Source organism: Chlamydotis macqueenii, chromosome 15 (genome assembly GCF_036417535.1).
Source record: "Chlamydotis macqueenii isolate bChlMac1 chromosome 15, bChlMac1.mat, whole genome shotgun sequence".
NCBI lineage: Eukaryota > Metazoa > Chordata > Aves > Otidiformes > Otididae > Chlamydotis > Chlamydotis macqueenii.
The window spans coordinates 11,237,305-11,257,991 of NC_141570.1; the positions used below are offsets into that span (position 1 = coordinate 11,237,305).

General features: G+C 36.0%; 1 protein-coding gene and 1 long non-coding RNA gene across 7 annotated transcripts in view; one reads left to right on the top strand and one right to left on the bottom strand.

Annotated features, from left to right (window-relative positions):
- MRTFB (myocardin related transcription factor B) overlaps positions 1-20,687 on the top strand; it is an 83,978-nt gene that overhangs the window by 53,261 nt on the left and 10,030 nt on the right. For 5 of the 6 annotated variants that reach the window (XM_086759407.1, XM_086759412.1, XM_086759408.1 and 2 more), the window contains 7 exons: positions 894-1,055; positions 1,963-2,147; positions 9,459-9,599; positions 11,671-11,918; positions 13,446-13,599; positions 15,558-16,583; positions 17,997-18,152. In XM_086759407.1, coding sequence (XP_086615533.1) covers positions 894-1,055; positions 1,963-2,147; positions 9,459-9,599; positions 11,671-11,918; positions 13,446-13,599; positions 15,558-16,583; positions 17,997-18,152 — 2,072 coding nt within the window. The remainder of the gene's footprint in view (positions 1-893; positions 1,056-1,962; positions 2,148-9,458; positions 9,600-11,670; positions 11,919-13,445; positions 13,600-15,557; positions 16,584-17,996; positions 18,153-20,687) is intronic. The other variant, XM_086759411.1, reaches the window with a different exon arrangement.
- Positions 1-20,687, bottom strand: part of LOC147598845 (uncharacterized) — a 50,527-nt gene that overhangs the window by 5,675 nt on the left and 24,165 nt on the right. The gene's annotated exons all lie outside the window — the stretch shown is intronic.

The following is a 20,687-nucleotide window of genomic DNA, read 5'->3' on the forward strand; positions in this document are numbered from 1 at the left end:
ATCTGTGGCAGTGAAAGTATTCTGAACTGTGTATTTGTTTGCAATTGCATATTGCTTTTGTTCTATAATGGTAATTATACCATGGGTGTATGTACATGTAGTATAGATACTGCTTCAGTTTCTACTCATACCCTGATATTACCTGACAGCCTTGTACTTTTCCCCCTCTACAATCCCTCCAAATAGTCTTTAATAAACTTAATTTTTACCCTGCCTTGTTATTTTCCTTGTTGCTTAGGTCATTTGAAACAATAGTCTTTTTATGAATGGGGCTGTATTACTGGTGTTACATCATAATCTTACCAAATAACCATAATCCAAGACAACTTAAGAGCCATTAGTTTTCAAAACATGCATTTCGATACTAAACCCAGATAGGAGTCTCTGTATTGATAGGTCACATCCACATTGACAGACTATCTCCATATTTTTATTGAAATACCATTTTGAAGACTCAGATTTGTGCCAGAAGCTATTTTTAAAGGTAAACTTCTTAAGATGTTTGTCAAGAGAGAATCCAGAAATTAATGGATTGATTAAACCTTTAGTATAGCTCACAGTGGTAAACCATTAAAGCAGCAAATGCTGTCTTCGGATTAAAATTAGCATTTCTTATTTTATATTGTTTGCTTTGTTGTGACATTACACAAATATTTACTGGAAGTATTACTGTTGTTAAAAAAGAGGTTATATTTATAGAAAAACATGATCATGAGGATGAAGAACATTACTCATATAATCTTATTTTTACTTACTGATTTGAGAATTTTCAAAGTTATACTTGCCTGCTTTTGACAAAAGTGGAGTGGTTATTGCAAAGACAAGACAATGTTGTTTCTCCTGACATTAGAGAAAAGATGGAACAGAGTAGTTAAATCAATGTGTATTTTTAGAGACCTTTGCAGAGCCTTCACTACAAGCCACTCAGATGAAACTGAAGAGAGCTCGGTTGGCAGATGATCTGAATGAGAAAATCGCTCAGAGGCCTGGCCCAATGGAACTGGTAGAAAAAAATATTCTTCCTGTAGACTCCAGTGTTAAAGAAGCTATTAGAGGCAAGTAGAAGTCCCACAGCTTCTATTTGTTATCTGTATGGCATTGTGGAAAATAATAATTTAACTCTAAAGAGTAATGTTCACTAGAAGAAAACTTACTCAAAGTTTATTACTACTTATTCTTTCAGTTTCCAAGTACTAAACTCTGTCCTCATTTAATTAAAGTTATCCTATTTTTATTCAAAACTAAGTTAGAATTGTATAATTGGAGTATAATACTGTATTTTAAAAGACTTGTTTCTTAATAAAAATTATTACAAAATAATCAAACTTATGTGGCCATTACTCAATCTGTCATGGGTGTCTATGTGCATTCCATGTATGTTGAACACACCTTTTAATCTCTTATTAAAACAACTTCTGCTATGCACTTAGTTTTATTGATTCCTTGAATATGATTTAGTATGGCTGTCATTATATTAAAACTACAATAAATACTTATGTGCCCCCCCCAAGGGGGCCTACAGGAAAGATGGGGAGAAGCTGTTCAGTAGGGCCTGTTGTGATAGAACAAGGGGTAATGGGTTTAAATTAGAAGGAGGTAGGTTTAGATTAGATATGAGAAAAAAATTTTTTACAATGAGAGTTGTAGAACACTGGAACAGGTTGCCCAGAGAGGTGGTGGATGCCCCATCCCTGGAATCATTCAAGGCCAGGCTGGATGAGGCTCTGAGCAACCTGATCTGGTTGGGGATGTCCCTGCTCCTTGCAGGGGGGTTGGAGTAGATGACTGTTGAAGGTCCCTTCCAACTCTAACTATTCTATGATTCTATGATTCTATATGTTTAGACTGGGCTGAAAACTGGTCATTTTCCAGCAATTAGCTAATTCTGCCACCAGTGTCTAAATTTAATTTGTGTAACTAAAAAAAAAAATTGTTTTGCTTTTTTCTTTGTAAACATTCTAGCAGTTGGACAAGAGAATTATCCTCAAGCTTTGGATGATTTTTCATTTGATGAAGACAGTAGCGATGCTTTATCACCAGATCAGCCAGCCAGCCAAGAATCCCAGGGTTCAGCAGCTTCCCCTGGTGAGCCAAAAACAAGTGACTCACCATCACCAATAACACCAAATGCTACTACATCAACACAGGTACAGTTTTTAAATTTTGAAACAAAATCTTAACACAATGTTTTTTGGTCTGGCACTATAAAAATGGGACATAGTTTCCCATGGAATTAATACATTTGCTGTTGCAAAGGAGTGTCTGGGACTCCATTTTCTGTTTGGGAGTGTGTAGACTAGAACCCTGGCTTAGCTGTTGGCAGTGATGAAATACCCATAGACTGTCCTAAAGCCATAAATTAACGGAAATTCATTATGGCCCATAGAAGATCTACAGCTTTCCCAGAGGTAATTTAAAAGGTCATATCCATGGCTTACTCAAGCTGTTATTGATTACTTGGTGTCTGTCTTCATTTTGGGCAAGGTCTTGAACTCGTTTAGAATTAAACTTGGCTGAAACAACAACAGTTGACATCAGTTTCATTATCTCCAGAAAAGGCCATAAAAAATAAAGTTTCCCTCATAATTTAAATGTACTCTCCTATAGTTTTAAAATACTGCCTAAGGCATTTACTGCTTAAGAAATGAAAATAACCTTTGTGTTGATTTTTCAATGAGGCTTTTAGTATTTTCTCGAGTTACTTAGAAAGTAACAAAGTATTCCATGGCAGATAACATGTTATCTTTGTAGTACAGTATTTGAATGTGTGAGAATTTGAAGAACAGTGGATTTGAATGGAAACACTCAACTTTTTTCACAGGAGTTGCAAAAAGGAGTTTTGAAAGGGAACTTTTCTTACAACAATTTAATTTTGTGATTTCGAATGGACAGTAACATGGCCTATTCCATCTTTAAAACACATTATAAAAATGCTAATGTAAAATAATTTGTCAAACCAGCAATGAAACAAAAATAATATTCTACAAAGGACATTTTTTTATCATCCATTAGCTACTGAAAAAACAGGATTCTATGCATAATCATACAGTTATCTGGTTGCTTTCTAAAATATCTTGTACAGTGCTTGCTTCACAGGTCTTTGTCTTCACCATTGAGTTAATCAGTACGTTTATGAGATATGTTTTTATTTAAAGGTTACTATGTTTAGGTTAAATAGATTGTTTATTAATTATGTTTTCTGTCATACCTCAGCTAGTAATTTTAAACTCACTAACTTACGCCCAATTAAGAGGAGAAGGCTTTGCTTTTAACTAGATTTCTGCAACTTTCACGGAACTTTTTCTCTGGATAGAGAGAGACCCGAATTAAGGCACCAGTGAGGGGAAAAGCAAGCAAAGTCATCATACATTGTCTGACAGCAACTAGCTTGAACAGTTCTCAAACTCCACACCAGCCAGATTTAACAGTACTCATCTCCACTTATTAACAGCTTGTAATTTGAGACAGACAGACCTAAGTAAATGACAAATTTTGCTTATATTCTGAGTTACACTTGCCTAGAGGAACCATTAGTTTATGTTTATGTGTTGAAATGAAGAGTAACAAGACTTTTGCCTTGATCCATGCTGTCATTAGTTGGTGAATCAAATTTATGCATGTCTGCTTGAGCAGTCGTGGATGCTAGAAAAAAATTCCTTGATCCCGAACTACTGTTTCTCCCAGTAGTCCCATTTTCCTGTTGTACATAAATCAAAGGAGCTATATTATCACAGAAAAATAATTTATGTTTCAGATTGATCCATTTTACCATACTATCCATGTTTACACTTCAATAAATTATTTAGTGGAACGACTTCGGTTTTCATCACAGTATTAGTGACTTACAAATGACATTAGTTTAAAAGTATTGCACTCAGCTTTGTGTAGTTGATGTCAATGTTCCACGCATATATAAGCAAACACAGAAATTCTAGTAGTAATGTCATTTTTGTTTAATTAGATGAAATGTTTTGTATTAATTTGAGCAGTATTCTTTAAGCAGAAAGTGTTAATTTGATGGAAATTCAAAAGCTTTAGGACTAACTTGATTCATTTCATGCAAGTCTGTACCTAATAAAACCAAACTAGTTTAGCCTGTATAACACAATCATTAAAATACACTCTTAAATTCTTTCAAAATGAAGTATCAAAATTAGACCAGTATGTGAGTGGTACTACTATAAATGTGTAATTGAATGTTGATCAACTAATCTGTAACATTTTTTTTTAGGAGGCATTCCTAAGAGTGTTCCTTCATCACTTTCTCCACTACACAATGGAGAAAAAGATGTTTAACTTTGCAGTTCAAGTTATTTTCATGCTTGTCTTTTTATTAAGCATTTTTTTTGAAAACACGTTTATTTATATATTTAAATTCTCCAAGGATTCATAGCAAAGCCAGGGCTCTGTGCTGCAATAGGGAGCTGTGCTGCAATTTATAAATTAAGACAAACAAAAGATAAGACAGAACTGAATATTGAGTTCTGTGTAAAGTATTGTAAAATTAAATGCTTAAATGTATGATAAATATTGTTCATGCTCAAAAAACGTTATTGTCTTAATGACTATGGATACTTAACAACTGAATAGTTCAGGATCTGGAAATACTCTCCTTGGTTTTCTTATTACTATAGTAGATAGAAAAACTATTGCAAAGTTCATATTCAAAAACAATGCTGGACACAAAGTAATGCACATCCATTTTATTTCATTGTTCCCTAACCTACGGATTAAGATTTGAATTTGGTTTCATGTCGAGAAAATGTAATTTGTGTTGAACTAATTGAAAACAAAGCACATGAAATTAGATTCCTAAATAAGCAGTTAGGTTCTTAATGGAGAGTTAAATAAAAATACTCAAAGCAATACATGCCAAAAGTTTTTCAAGTAGGAAGTGTAACATAGATACGTGATTGCAGCAACAAAATAACAGAGCACTTGAACTTGATTGAAAAAGCACTTCAGAAAGAACTTCAGTCCTTTGCTTATGGATTTCTTAACATTACCACTGCTTCTCTGCATAGCTCAGCACAGAAGCTTCTCGTTTGCAGAATAAACAGATGCTTACCTTGTTGTTCCTTTTTAAAGAAAGAATAACAGCACAGCATGTCTCTACAGGAGATGTGTCTGGGAAATTGCTCCTTCATTCTTTTAATTTCCTCTGACAAATTTTACGTTTTATTACAACATAAAATACAAATAATGTTTTGAAAACAGTGGAGTGCAGCCAGAGTTCTTTTCAAGGCTTCCTCCTCCACACATTTCCAGGCCTCAGAGGATGTAACATAACTTTGAGAACCTTTAGCTCTCGTTGACTGATGACCTAAAACTTGCTTTAACCTGATATATTTGCATCTGGTAAGGATTAAGCATTTTAACTGCCCCACTCCAAACAGATCAAATTGGTATGTTCACAATTCTGAAGACATTAAACAGTTATCTTTAAAACAGCTAAAGTATTTTGCTTGATGAGGGAGAATATAATGACTATTTTCTTAATATATTCACTGTAGCTTTTGACCTGCTAGATGCTTGTTTGCAGTTAGAAGAAAAAATTGTATATCTGTATTATCTGTAACCAGGAGTAGAAGATCTGTTCAAAGGAAATAATTTTTATATTACTTTATGAAGTAATTAAGTTAAGAAGTTGAGACCTGTTAATTTAGTTTTTTGAATTTTAAAATTTATCAGGTAAATTATATGCATGGTTCATTGCCTCATCAAACACTTGCAGATAAAATTGAGAGGTCTTTAAAAAGCTTTGTACTTCATGTAGCTGTTAATCCTCTGTAGTTTAGAATAACAGCTAATGTAAGGAAAAAGTAATTTACTCTAGAGCAAGAGGAGGATGTTTAACACCATCAGTTTCAATCAATATGACTTTTTGAAAGTTACTAACTTTTCCATTTTCAAGTGTTTTGTTGTGCTGTCATTATGGAGTTGTTGTCATAGCCTGTAAAGGGTAGCTAAACAGTATGTTTGAAGTGAAGTGATTTGTTTGCATTTAAGAAGGATCAGAATGATGAGTGGTAAAAGATTATGTAATTAATAAGCTGAAGTATCAAACATTTAAAATGTTTTTTAGATGGGACTTCAGGAGAAGAAAATTTAAGAACTAGTGAAAATCATGAGATCATTAGTATTCTCCTGTGCTTTAGACTAATACTGTACAGGACACTTTGATTCAAAGACAAACTAAGTGCTTTCAAAAATGTTACTGCTATAACTACAATAAGCGTTTTAAACTTGATAGCAGCAGGGATGGAATATGTTGGAATACAGCATCCAGAACCCTTTTTTAAAGGTTAAGTCCCTCTAAAGTCCCCTGCCAATTCTTACACAAGTCCAACAAATAACAGATACTGTGTAGATATCGGATGCTTTCCAGAGCAAACACTTTGAAAGCTGGATATAAAAATAGAGGCATTTATATCTTTAGCCTGCCACCATAAACTGACACGACCCCAAGACAGGCACGTGTGCAATGTTTCAGTGGCCAGGCATGGCATACTAAATCTTGCAATTTAGTAAAGAAGTGTCAGGAGCTTTTCCTCTGCATGGCTGCACTACAGAAGGGTCAAAACTACAATACTATGTGGATAGGTTATGGCAAGCTAGCTGTGGCTGCTTGTTGGCAGCTGACAATTGGAGATGCAGCAAAATGTATAGAAGAAATGTAGAGATAGAAGGGAAAATTATTACCATTTAATTGTAAGCAAAAGTCGGAGAGCTTAGCGCATGCCAACCGGCAGCTTGATAATTGCCATCCCAGAAACATAAAAGAACTAGGACATAAAGTTGCAAAGCGCGTACCAAGTGTTCTTAGCAAACTGATGTAAATCCGTTGTGGTACAATCTCATGGAAGAATAGTAGCGCACAGGAAGAAATTAATTAGGGAGAAGCACCCATCTGACTTAATTTGAATGCAAGGTTTTAGAATGTATTCTGAAGGAAAATGATATTTCCTGATAGGAATATAAGGGAAATGGATGGGCTTTTATAAAAGGAATATTGTACTAGGTGATCTAATTCCTTTCTTAAACAATGGAAATGCAACTGCTCTCATCTGTCTGGATTTAATACTGTATACTAAACAGTAGCAAAAACTGGAGAAGATGGAGACTAGCAGAGATAAGACAGAAAGAGGGAAGTATTGGATTGAAAGGAAGTTGGTAATAGTGCTCTGCAGGAGTTGATTTGGGGACATTCTGGTTTCATGTTACCATTAACAACTTTGACATAAGATCGGGTCACCTAACTAAAGCTGGAAGGTATAGTTAACACAGAATTGGATTGTTGTTATGCAGAAAGAACTGGTTGGTTTGGATTTTAGGGGAGAAATGGAATTCCAATAGAATAGAATAGTTCTTAAAAAGAAAAACACCACCTCTCCTTCCTGTGGAAAAGAAATGTGGAGACCTGGAGACTCTGACTCAAGAGACAACTGAGGAGGAAGACAAGCTGGGGTGTAGTGGTCTGTGAAGCAGTGAAGTGACTGTGAGCTACTGTGCACTTCCTCTGTAAAATGGCAAGTATGTCAGAAGAGATTATTCCAGTTGAAGTGTTCATGCCACTGTAAGGATCCAGGGAGACTCCGTATGGAATACCCTATACATTTCCAGTTACTTATATCAAAGCAAGACTAATGAAAACTGTAACACAAACAGGAAAGAATGATCAGAGAATGAAAAATCTCTTGTATGAAAAAAGAATAAAAATTCATTTGAGATCTGTTTATGTACAGATTCTCTATCCAATCACAGGCATATTCACTACAGAAGGAAATAAGTTTTAAATCAGAAAAAAAAATCAGAACAGAAAAAATAGATATGACAAAGTTAAATTCAGTGAAGTTTGGTTATTATGTAGGAAAACTTCTGGGAATTTTCTGGTAGGTGTAGTGTTGCTAGGAAAAGAATAATAGTAGAAAAAGTCCTAAGTGTATATGGAATTTGTTAAATTTATAGAAGAAATTACACATATGATGTTTTTAACAGTAAGAGAACAAATTCAATAAAGTTCAGGCTACTGGACTGTACCGGCGGTCAAATACGGAATAAGTGCACCTCCTGGCACAGTCAGAGGTGTGGTTACCAGTAAAATACAATAGGACGCTGTCTCTTCAAAATACATCTGCTCTGCTGCTGCGTGATCGTTCTGAAGCAAGAAGTTTGTTTTCTTGTGTTGATGTTTGACCTTCGTGAAAGAGAGGCTTTTCTGACAGTGCTAGTTTGAGTGTTAAGATTTTCCTTGTGTACACGAGATTCTGACTTCACAGGCAGAAAATAGTGAAGGCCTCAATTCTATAGTAATAAAGCAGTGTTTTCTGTAATTTCATTAAGCTGCTTCAGTATGAGTTGTGTGTCTGAAGTCAAATTTTAATGTTCCTTCAAGCAGAGTAATAATAAATGGTGGTGTATCTGCTAACAATGCATTCCACTCTTCCTTTAATTATTTTTAACCCTTATCTCTCCTTTTGTTTATAATTATAAAAAAAAATTCTTTGAACTGTTTTTCTGTACTTAGTTGCATATAAAAGTATAAAAATTACTTATCCTTAAAATCTGGAATTCTTTGGTTCTAGAACCCTTCACGTTTGTAACTTGGTAGCGCTAACAAGAACAGAAATTTATTTGACATCACCTTTTCCTGTAATTCTGACTGAAGACTGACTGCCTCGAAGAGAAGATTTCTTTTTTATTCTTACACCAGGAGCAAAAGTTCCTTAATGACAGCTGTCATTTCTAGAATAATTTTGCAATTAGAAAGTTAAGAACTGGCATCAGTTAATCTGATTCTGGGCTACTAACCAGGAACAAGTACTTGTTAGAAGCAGTTTAAGTAAAATGTTCCTGACTTGAATGGGTGAGCTTACTTCTGAAGGTCCTTCCAGCTCTTTTTTATGATTTTGTAAGAAAGACAGAAAGAAAATGTTTTCCTGATATTTCTTTATTTGTTATCAGGTATGTTAAAAGGAGTAAAGAACTCTGCAAATTAAAACAACAGTGTAAATGTTATGAAAACAAAACCCTTCCTGAGGGTTTCTTTTTTTTTGTATGTTGTTATAAATCCTTTCTGGTTATTGTTCTTTTTATCTGTAGAAAAAACAACAATAATAATTAAAAACATTAAAATGTTGGAAAAATATTTATTTTGTTATACTATTTGGTGAAAGTAGAAGTAAATTCTGTATTAGTAAAAACAGATTTTGGATACATTTACATGCAGTAGTTAAAGTGCAACTATGAAGTCAAGGTAAGAAACCAGTTTCTGTTATTTACAGAAGTGTGCCAAAACATATACGAAAGATTCCTTTTTTCACCATTCCTTGTAAAAATATTTTGTGAATTTGATGTGACAGTAAATTGTCTTAACCTTGTCACATTTTTTCAATTTTTTAGATGGTGGATGTTTTTAATGTTTCTCTTTTTCCTTATATTTTTTTTTTTAATACTAGTATCCACCTTTAACCTCTCCAGTTCCTGAATTTCTCAAAACTCCCTCTACAATTGAACAGCATGTTACACGTTCTACTGCTACAACCACCCTGACCACAAGCACTGTATCTGCAGCAAAGCCCGGGCCAACGTTAGTAAAGGTAAGTTTCATCATTTAACCTCAGTCAGCAATCGAGTACCATTGAGCCGCTTGCTCCCTCTCCTCAGGGGATGGGGGAGAGAATCAGGAAGGAAAAAAAAACTTGTGGGTTGAGATAAAGACAGTTTACTAGGATAGCAAAGGAAGATAATATATTTTAATAATGATAATATGTAGGGATAATAAAATACACAAAATGAACAATGCAAAATTCCTCGCCACCTGATGACCGATACAGCCTGTCCCAAGCAGCAATCATGGAACAAAACTGAAAGCGACCCTGGAGCAATCCCAAGCACTGAGAGAAAAACTAAGAGGGACCCCACCAGCCAACCCCCAGTTATATACTGGGCATGATGTTTATGGCATGGGACACTCTCTTTGGCTGGTTTGGGTCAACTGTACTGGCAGTACCCCTGCCGGCTTCCTGCACCTGCACATCAGCAAAACTTGGGAAGCTGAAAAAGTCCTTAATCTCTTAGTTGCTAAACAACTTACAGTATCAGTGTATTGTCAACATTCTTCCCATACCAAATCCCATACTAAATCCAAAACACAGCACTTACTGGGAAGAAAATTAGCTCCATCCCAGCTGAAACCAGGTCAGTCTCTATCTGTAATAATGGCATCTGAGGACTAAGTTCTTAATCTGTGTCTTTTTTCCAATGCTATATTTAATGAAAAAATACATGAGTAACATTAAAGAGCCTATAACATCCAACAACTTTTATTAGTGTTCAGGAGAACATACTGGGTTACTGAGTGAAAGCTTTTGTATGCCAAGATTAACCATTAACACTTCTAGGGACTGGCTCATTTTTTCAAGAGGTCCTTACAGTACAGTTGACAAAAGTTTTCAAGCAGAATTCTGCATTACGTTACTATGGAAGTTTTATAAGAAATAAGGACAGTAGATTTTTGCAATATTGAGTTTCTGCTTTCTATTGGGGAAATCAATCTGTTCTAATCTAGTTTTCTAATGAGAGTAATTTAATAGGAATAGAGGCAACTGCATTCATAGTCTACCTATAACAAAACTAGTGAACAGCATTGCTCCTTTTCCACAACTGTTTTCTTTGTTTATTGTGTAAGCAGAACACACTGTGTGAGAGAAGTTACTATATCCTTGTATCAGAGAAACATACTTAATTCTTTTTTCTGCACTGACCTAGCCAGCAGCATGGAAAATTTTTCAAATACAATTAGAGAGGGCATTGTTTTAGAAGGTGTGTATAATATTTCATCATTTCAGCAACATTGCCAAAGGGCTTCAGCTGTGTAATAATTATAAGTATGTAGACTTCTACCTAACTACGTAAAATTAATTCTTGGTTAAATTTACAGGGGTGACCTCTTAATAGTCAATTTGTAGTATAAATTTGGCTGTATCCAGTTAAATCACTGGACTTGTACCAGCTTACTTAATACATGCTCTTAATGACAAATTCAGATATCCCCCAAAACAGGCTGTGTAATAAATGTGCATGGATCAAGAGAACATTTCTGCTTGGCTATCTTCTGTGTGACTAGGTTACTGCCTTCAACTTTTCCCTCAAAATAATTTCAAAGAGTTTGTAAAGGGAGTTTTACCACACATGCAGATATTGCTAATAAGGATACTGCTGAAACTTTCATAAGAGTAATCCTGTCATTTATAGGACTGTGTGTCTGTACTGTTAATCTAGACCTGCAAGTACTTCTAACATCCAGGTGTTTACAGATGGACTTTATACTAGCCTTTACTGGTGCAAAGTGGCTTTGAACTTACCTGTTTAAGAAGAATGCCTCTTTGCAATGACCGTCAGAATCCCTTAGCTTCACTTGTGCCATCTATTTAAAAAACATTCACAAATTGTGACTTGATGACCCCTTCTTGTGCGCAGTATAAGCCAGCTAGAGTACACTAACTTTTCAAGGATGTGGTCCTTTTGAGCAGATTTGCAGGGATAATTGTATTCAGCAATTCTTTGCAGTAAATGTGCTCCTGTACGCTTTACCGCTGTACCTTCCGTAACTGCTTGTAAATGAGATGTCTGTTATAGTTGTTTCAATATTTTTCCATCCATAAACAGCAAAGCCACCCAAAGAACCCAAATGATAAGCATCGGAGCAAGAAATGTAAAGAACCTAAGCCAAGGGTGAAAAAATTGAAGTATCATCAGTATATTCCACCTGATCAGAAAGGTGAGAAAAATGAGCCACAGATGGACTCGAACTATGCTCGTCTGCTACAACAGCAGCAACTGTTTTTGCAGCTGCAGATCCTGAGCCAACAGCAGCAACACTACAACTACCAGACAATTCTACCTGCACCACTGAAGTATGTGAAGCATTGTTTGTGTCCTTTAAAGAAAAGGTCTATAACATCAGTTATAGACTTCGTGCTTTAGAAGTAAATGTTTTACAAATGTTAAGAGACAGCTGGAACCCAGGAAAACTTAAATGGCAATGTGTATCACTGTGGGTATTATTTGCGTCATTTAACAAGGTGATGACGTGCTTCTCTTTTTAAAATTCTCCTGAAATCTGATAAGCCTTTAAGTGGTCCTAGTTATTTTTGTGTGACATGGAAACAGAACCTCCTACCTGTCAGATGCATTTTTGAAACTCAAAAGCATTTATGCGAAAGCAAGAAAGTTTTGACACCATTTTCACTCAAATATGGCGGAGATAGGCAGAGCAGAAGAGAAGCTTATAGACAATGGTTTACAAAGACACATACTACTGTTCTGGTTTTATTGTCTTTTTATATCACTTTCACAGACCACATTTCTGCAGTTTACAAATAAGAAGAAACAGTAATTTTAAATCAGATACAATTTGTATATTGCTTATAGCCTCATCTCTCATGCTTATGTGAGTTCCTCCTGAGCATTGATCTTTAGCACTTTGAATAGTGAGAAGTATACTTTTTAATTTATAGGTAGGAAAAAAAAAAAAGAAATGTTCAAAGAGTTGCCAACACCCTATAGCAGAATGAGAAGCTGACTATCTGCAGTTTCATTCTCACCATCTAAGACCAGTCTTTTCCTAGAAGTGCTTATGGTGTAACATGTCACAATTACAGAACCCTAAATTCAAATGATTTCCAAATGATTTTTTTTAAATTAGTTTTCACTGAGTTATTTTTCTTCAGCAAGTGAGGCTAGAAAAGTTAAAGATACCATCTGTGGTTATATTTATAATTCTCATGTATCCTAACATTTGGACCAGAGATGTTTCTGCCTGCTTACCCACGCTTCTTATGTTCCATTTACTGACATTTCAGAAACATTTCTTCATAAATCAGCTGAACAAAAGAAAAGAATTCATTTATGGTACCTAGTGTAAATTACAGCATTTTAAATTTTTTTACCGTTATTTTCAGATTCTTCTTATGAGTACAGCTGATAAAAATGTATCACCTCCAGTGTAAACTGCCTTCACATTAGTCCTTACTCTATATGAACATTGGATTTCTTTGTAGGGCTGATAGATAGAGTTCAGTATTGTGGGTTTTTTTAATTTATGTCAAACAAAAAAAGTAACTAGTTGCCCTAGCTGATGATTAATTTGTATAAACTGATTCTGCACTCATAGTATCCTTCAGGGATGCCATGACAATAATAAAAACTATGAAGCATAGTACGCTTATAATATCAGCGTGCTACTCTATGTTATGTTTTCTTCTCTGTGTTGTTTTACTAAATATATTTAATGGTAATGTTTTATGTTAAATATGTATTTGTAAAAAAAATTAATTTGTTCATTAACTTGATAGACACTAGACTCAGAATCACAGCTTCTTGACTGAAAACAATATATTTAGCATTGACATGATTGTTCCCATTTTTCTTATCACTTGAAGGGCACTGAATGACAAACAGAGTAACAATGGCAATACACCACTGAATACTTCGAACAACAGTACACCAACATCAGCTGCCAGCTCACCGAGACAGAACAGCAGTGTTCCTAGCCGAAAACCAGGACCTCTACCTTCAAGCTTGGATGACTTGAAGGTAAAAGATAAGAGGGGTTTGTCCATTCCTGTGCATCACTGTAGGTCGTAACTTGCAAACTTTTATTGTCAAGAATAAGCTCAACTATTATTTACTAGTGCAAACTGTACTTTTCTCTTAACTGTTTAGAATAAGGTTTCCAAAGTTTTCATACACAAGTCCTCTGGACTTTAAATGTGCGTTTTGATTTAGCCTCCTCACACACATACGTTCTAGAAATGACATTTCCTTCCCAAAGAATTAGAAGATGAAGAATTTCAGACAGATTGTATAGGTCATAATTTGATACCTTGGGTAAACTAAACTATGAGGTGCACTTTGTGTGAAGTTTAAGTCCAGGCAAATTTAAACACTGCCACATCCAACACAGAAATAGCAGTAGTAAAAGAGAATAGAAAATAAGAGATCTTCATACCAGAGTTTAACACTTCATCTGAAAATTAACACTAAATTTCGTAAAAGCTACCTGAAGTTACAAATATGTAAGCTCTGTTTAAACTCTAATATGAAGGCATTGCATAGGATTTTCTTCCTTTAGAAGTGAGGGACCTAACAAAAATTTATCTAAAGAAGCTTGTGGAGGTTTAGATTCAGATCCTTTCAATAGCAAGTACACGAACGTGCCAAACCTGAGCAGAGGAGTAGGGACATCTAGTGAGCAGTTTATTAATTTCTGCCTTCCTTTACCAAGGTGTTGGGTTTTTCAGGGATGGGGGTGAGTATTTTTTTTTAGACTTGAAGGGATAAAAAGGTTTTGGAAGATCAGATTGTCAACACAGTAATGCGTGGTCGTCAGTTAAAGCCAATCTTTTAATATGAAACAAATCTATAAAATGCAATTCAAACAAGTGTTCGAAATAAGCTTTTCAAACTTTACATTATTAATTATTAACTTTTTAGGTGGTATTTTTAAGACTGAATCATCTAAATTGGTTCTTATTAAGAATTCAGAAATGTACTGTTGAAAAACAAAAAATTGGAATGCACTCTGAAGCAAGCGTAGAGGATACCAGACTTGGGGAAACAGCTGATAATCACTGTTAGGTAGATAGGTATTTAACATAAAATTGCTGTGGTTCTTGGAGATGTTATGCAAATGGATTGCTTTAATTTCTCATCATTTCCAAATCATGAAGACCTATAATTTAAAATTCTAGACTGGCAAAGTAATGAAATATTACTGAAGGCAGAACCAACTCTAAAAGTATAAAAGGTAGTAACATACATGTAGCCCAAACACTCTACAGTTATACATGTGTATCATAAACAGAAGCCATTCATTGTAACTGTTCTTTTTTAATTTATATTCTGAGGCAAAGAATTAATTTACACTCAACACATTTGTACTTCACTTTGTCTGTAGGCTTATTGGAAATTGAGAATATTTTTATATTACAAATTAGATTCATTTTGACTGCTTATACTTCTTGTGTTTGTAAAAGAATCCCATATGGCACATAGCTATAACTGTTCAGTTGCTAATTAGAGTGAGTGCCTTTTGTGTTTGATGGGTCTATTGAATCATCCAGCTGACCTAGTAAAATTTCTCAGAAATAGATCTGTCTCGATAGTGTAACAAAGGGGTTCAGCGTGCTAGTGTTCAGTGCTTTTATCTGCACTGCTGCCATTGTCTGCAGGTTTGCTTCAGAAGGTTTTAGCCCAGAATTGGAGCTGTATGTTCATTTTCTCGTTTTGAATATTTATGAAAAATCAGCATAACTACTCCTATTCACTGTACAACAACTGAACACTTGTAAGGTTTTGGCCACTTAAAACAGTGAAAGTAGCAGGTCATGGAAATGTGTTCATGGATCATGCACGCTGTCAGAAGGCAGAGGTGTAATAACTAGCAAATATGCTGAGAAATATTTTTTCTTACTAAGATGTAATAAGGCAGAATGTATATAAGTAAGTTTTGATATTTTACTTTTTTACTATCGTGCTTTATTTTATTTCAGGTAGCAGAGCTTAAAATGGAATTGAAATTGAGAGGATTACCAGTGTCTGGAACAAAAACAGATCTTATTGAGCGTCTGAAACCCTATCAAGATCTTAATAACAATGGCATTGCTACTAGCAGCTCTGTTACAGTAACCACTACTACTGGGGCCACAGGTAACACTGGGGAAGTGACTGTGGCATTTCCTGTTGCAACAGTAAATAAACCAGCACCTAATACAATATCCAGCTTTCCTCCAGAAAAAACATCTACCAGACCGGGCTGCAAAGTAGGAAATACTGAAAACATTAGCTCTCCTTTGCCTATATCTCCCTCTCCTTCAGAACAATCTAGTTTGAGCACAGATGATACTAGTATGGCAGATACTTTCACAGAAATGATGAGCATGATGTCACCATCCCAAATTTTAAGTACTTCACCACTAAAAGCAAATATGAGTGATGATAATCAAATTCGCAGTAGTGGAAGCATCTCAACCATGGAGTTTGATGTAGCAGAAAAGGACCGCAAGCTTCAAGAAAAAGAAAAGCAGATTGAAGAGCTCAAAAGGAAACTGGAACAAGAGCAAAAACTTGTGGAAGTACTGAAAATGCAACTTGAGGTTGAAAAACGGGGACAACAGCAACAGTCTCAGGTTTCTGGTAACTCAGCTGCGTTGGAACAGAAGCAATTCAGTGCTGCTGTCAAAGATGAAAATGCTCTTTCTGACTGCCCTACAACAAGTCAATCTGTACCTGTAGCTAGTCATTCTTTAGGACAGTCGGTATACACTAGTGGCCAGAATCCAGTTGCCAAAAAGGCGATTGTTATCAAGCAGGAGATACCTGTGGCCAAAGCTGAATCTCAGAATGCCATTTCTCAGTTTTATGTTAATCCGCAGAGGCAGCCGCAAACTGCAGTTGTTGCCCAGCCTCAAGCTTTATTAACTACCCAAGGAACTGCACAGCTGCTCCTTCCCCTATCTATCCAGGGACCGAATTCTACCACTGCAGTACAGCTACCAGTTGGAAATATAAAGTTGCAGGTAAGGTTTGTTTTTTTTTAATCATGTAAACTGCATGGCACTATTTGCATAATTTATATAAATAGGTAAATGTGCTGCTTGTAAGATTAACTTAAAAATCAGGCTTAGCCTGTTTCTGCTTTAGAGAAAAGAGAAGAAAAACTTAAGAGCCAATCACTTTATAATTTCTTCTACTACTTACTTTCTTTGCAACTTTTGTTCCCAGATAGTCCTTCCTGAAAAGTAATTATCTTACCATGTACCGCCTCCATGTGCAGTTGGGTTTTGATTTATATCCACATATACCACTGTTTTGTTAACTCAAAATTGTAATAGAGGGCTACAAACCTAGTACTTTATTTTTGAGGTGTACCTGTTTGCAAAATGTGTGTTTGAACTTCCTTGTGTGGTGATGGCTCGTTATATTTTAAAATGTGAATGCTACGTTGTAGGACTCCAGTGGAGTTATAAAAAGAAACCATGGTTACACAAATATTATTTCTAGGCTGATTATAGGTACTATCACCGAATAAACACAGAATAAACCAACGTAGGTTTATTAATAAAGAGCTACAAGAGTAATCTGAGCAAGCTGAAACAGTTTAACCTGTTGTTCTAAGGCAGAATTAAGCAGATACTTCCCAGTGGCATTACTGGGACATAGCTAGATGAAATCTTCTGCCACTCAAATGGTTATTGTGCCAGCAAAGTATTCTTTCAGCTCCAGCATTTACTTGGCTGTTGTGGCATGTTCTGTGGGCCTAGGTTTTGGTGCCAGCATGTGCACCATCACATTTAGCAATACTTATGAGGACTGTAAAGTTCTAACAGGGATGGACCCCACAGTCCGCAGTGCAAGAGCTATTCCTGGCAACTATGCACCCAGACAGAACTTTGTCTAAATTGTTCTAAAGTCTTGCTAGAATTCTGTAACAACCTAAGCAGCTTGTTCTGGTACTTTGCTTCACTGACATTGCAGAAATTTTTCCTAACTATCAGCTAAAATTGTCTTTTCTGAGGTTAGATACGCTTCTTACCTTTCAGTGGCCATTGAAAACTATGATCTTCTTAAAAACAACCTTTTTCTTGCATCATCAGTTTTGTCTTTCTGGTTACTCAGACTTGGTTCTTACAGTCCTTTCTTACTGGTTATGCTCTCGCTATCTCTTACTTACTTTCATTGCCCTCCACTGGACTCTCTCCAGTTTGTCTTTTATCTTTCTTTAAGTCTGTTGGCAAAATAAACACCACCTTTTAGCTAGGAACTCACCAGTACCAAACAGAGTGAAAATTTTGACTCCTATACACAGTTCACACTCCTCCTTTCCAAAATACATGCTATTGCTATTCTGCATAATCTATGCAACAGAATTTTGCATGATGTAATTTACTGTGAGATAGGAATAATGCAGATATTTTATCTTCATCCTTTAGGCTCAATCACAAGCTGGAATACAGACCCCATCACAAATACCTGCTCCTATTTCTTCCTCTGGCCTGGTCCAGACAGCACCTCAGATGCATACTCCACAATCAAAACAAAATACCATCACGCAGCATGCTCTTGGTCAGACCCAACAAATGAGAAAGGTTTGTGCATAGCAGTAAGCATTACAATACAGAGTTGTGTAATTTAATTCCAGGCAGTGCTTTTGGCATCTTTTGTGTCATCTGTGTATAAATGATCAAGTCACCTAACATCTCTGTACCATGTTTTTCAGTATGATACAATGAGTTTGTACTTTGCAAAATTTTAATCCACGCGGGACTTTATTTTTCAGTTGCAAATAAGGCTAAAGAATTTTTATCTTAATGGTACTCCTGTGGCACCACTCTTACTGTGTGTTCTTCCTCATGCTTGGCCCAAGCGGTGTACCAGCTATTCCAGCCAGTTTCTCTTACTTGCCACTGGCTCAAAATGGAAGATTCTTGTAGGCAGTTCTCAAGAGAAAGCTTTTATCTGTGGTTTCCGATATTTATTCTTTTATAGCAGTTCCTTTTAGTTTTCCTACTTTCCCTGTTGATTTCACCCTTACTTTCGAAGAAAGCTATGAACTAAGATGCTGAGGAGAGCAATTTCAGTGAGTCAAAACCCCACCATACCTACAACACATCTCTTCCTGAGGAATGCAGGGAATGTTTCAGAGGGAGATCCTTCTCTTCGTCTTTACTCAAAACAATCAGCTCTAAAACTTCCCATTTCCAAAACAGATGTTCATCAGCACTGGATGTGCGGTTTTTAGTGCCAATCCAGTCGTGTTCATATGGTAACTGGTATCAACCCATCAGCACCGTTCATCACAAAAGAAAAGGCTTTCTTCTCCTTTGAGCCTCTTCCAGGCTGACCTTTATTACTAGAAACTCAGAGACTGGTTTTGGACCTTTATTGCTTCCTTATCAGTGCTATCAACTCTAAGGTTCCTATCACTTAAGAGAACAATGTTTTTCAGCCTGCTCCAAGGAAAGAATAATTTAGAAACAAATGAAATTTCAAGATGAAGAAGGAAATTTTTACAGTACGTGATTAACTGTGACACAATATCTCAGCCTTCAAAGTTGATATCTCAGTTTACAAAAGTGCATCAGAAAACCCATGTTCTGGTGTGATTTGGGGCTTCTACCTGTGCAGTGTCTTCAAATCTGCTTCTGCTAAGGCTCTTGTTCCAGATAATAATTTGTCTTAGAAGATGTATGATTATGCCCTGCCATTCTCTAGACAACTGGCTAATAAAGGGGAACACAACTAAATAAGCATCATCACTCTTCAGACTGCTTGTTCAATCTGTTTAATTTCATGGACATTGAGGTTATCCTACAGAAGTCAAAACTGACATATATCCAAAAAGCAGATTTCATCCAGGTTCTCTGGGATTTGGTGAGGGGGCTAATCTTCCCTTGTTACCATATAGAAACTTCCCAGTCATCTGGAGGCATGTACTTTTGCTAGAGACTAGCAGTTTGTTTCCTTTGCTGTCTAGAAGTTCCTTTAAATGATCACAGGAGATAACCAAGAATGGTACCCTCTGGTCTTTCCCCCTATTGAGATCAGTTGTCATGGAGACACATAGCCCCCAGCAGACTTCAGTCTGCATCTGGCTATGCTGCAGCTGAACAGCCTGCCTATCCTAGCTGTTTCTCTCACACATCTACTGCCATCTTTTACAGAGGAAACCAGACAGCATAATTGCACTGTTGTTTACATTAGAATATAAACAACTGATGTGATACAATAGATCAGGACAGTCTTAATGCATTCATCATTAGATCTACCTGTCTGCTGTTTGCATTTCATAAGGCTTGGATATTTCAGCAGGCAGACTGAGCTCATGAACTGTAAGTAATGCTACTTATTAATTTTAATACTTTTTAGTGAAGTTGGTCTTCCTAATAGTGATCACCTCCATAAATAGTTGTTTTCCAGAACCATCATCAAAACCAAGGCTTTTCAGAACCCTTGAATCCAACTAGACTTTATCAGATAGCTCAGATTTTTACGCAAACCATCTGATTATTCCCTTTATTTTCTCCTACACACTAGAGATGTCTCTTCACATTCTAACTACCACATGGCCCTTGTTCTTGAATTTCTTCAGTAATAAGGAGACATCTCCACAGCCATTCACCTCTGTGGTAGACAGCTAGAAAGTACAACAGTTTTCACACAGATGATTCAGGTGGCTAACAAAAACATGTTAAGCCTTCTCACAGCAAACTTGATCTGGTATTCAGGCTGTACTCCACAAAGCTTATCCTAGCTTTATCTCCATCCCTGATCTAAGATTTGTCATGCCTTCGTCATAAGGTATCTGGGAGTGAGACTAAATTTAAAACAACAGTCTTATGCACTCATACATTCATACCTCCTCTGCCTCTCCCTTTAACTTAAAAATATGAGAAGTAGGATACTGCTTGAAATCATTTGCAATGAGCATATGGGCTATCAGTGGAAGAAATAAAGTTTATATACCAGTAACCAAATTTACAGTTGATATCCAAGTTCATCAGATATATATTTTGCCTCTCCCTCACTACTCATATCTATCTGTAGTTAAAAGAAATTAGAATTATATGGCACAACCCAAACCATTCTATCTTAAAACAGGCAGCATAGGACAAACATAGATA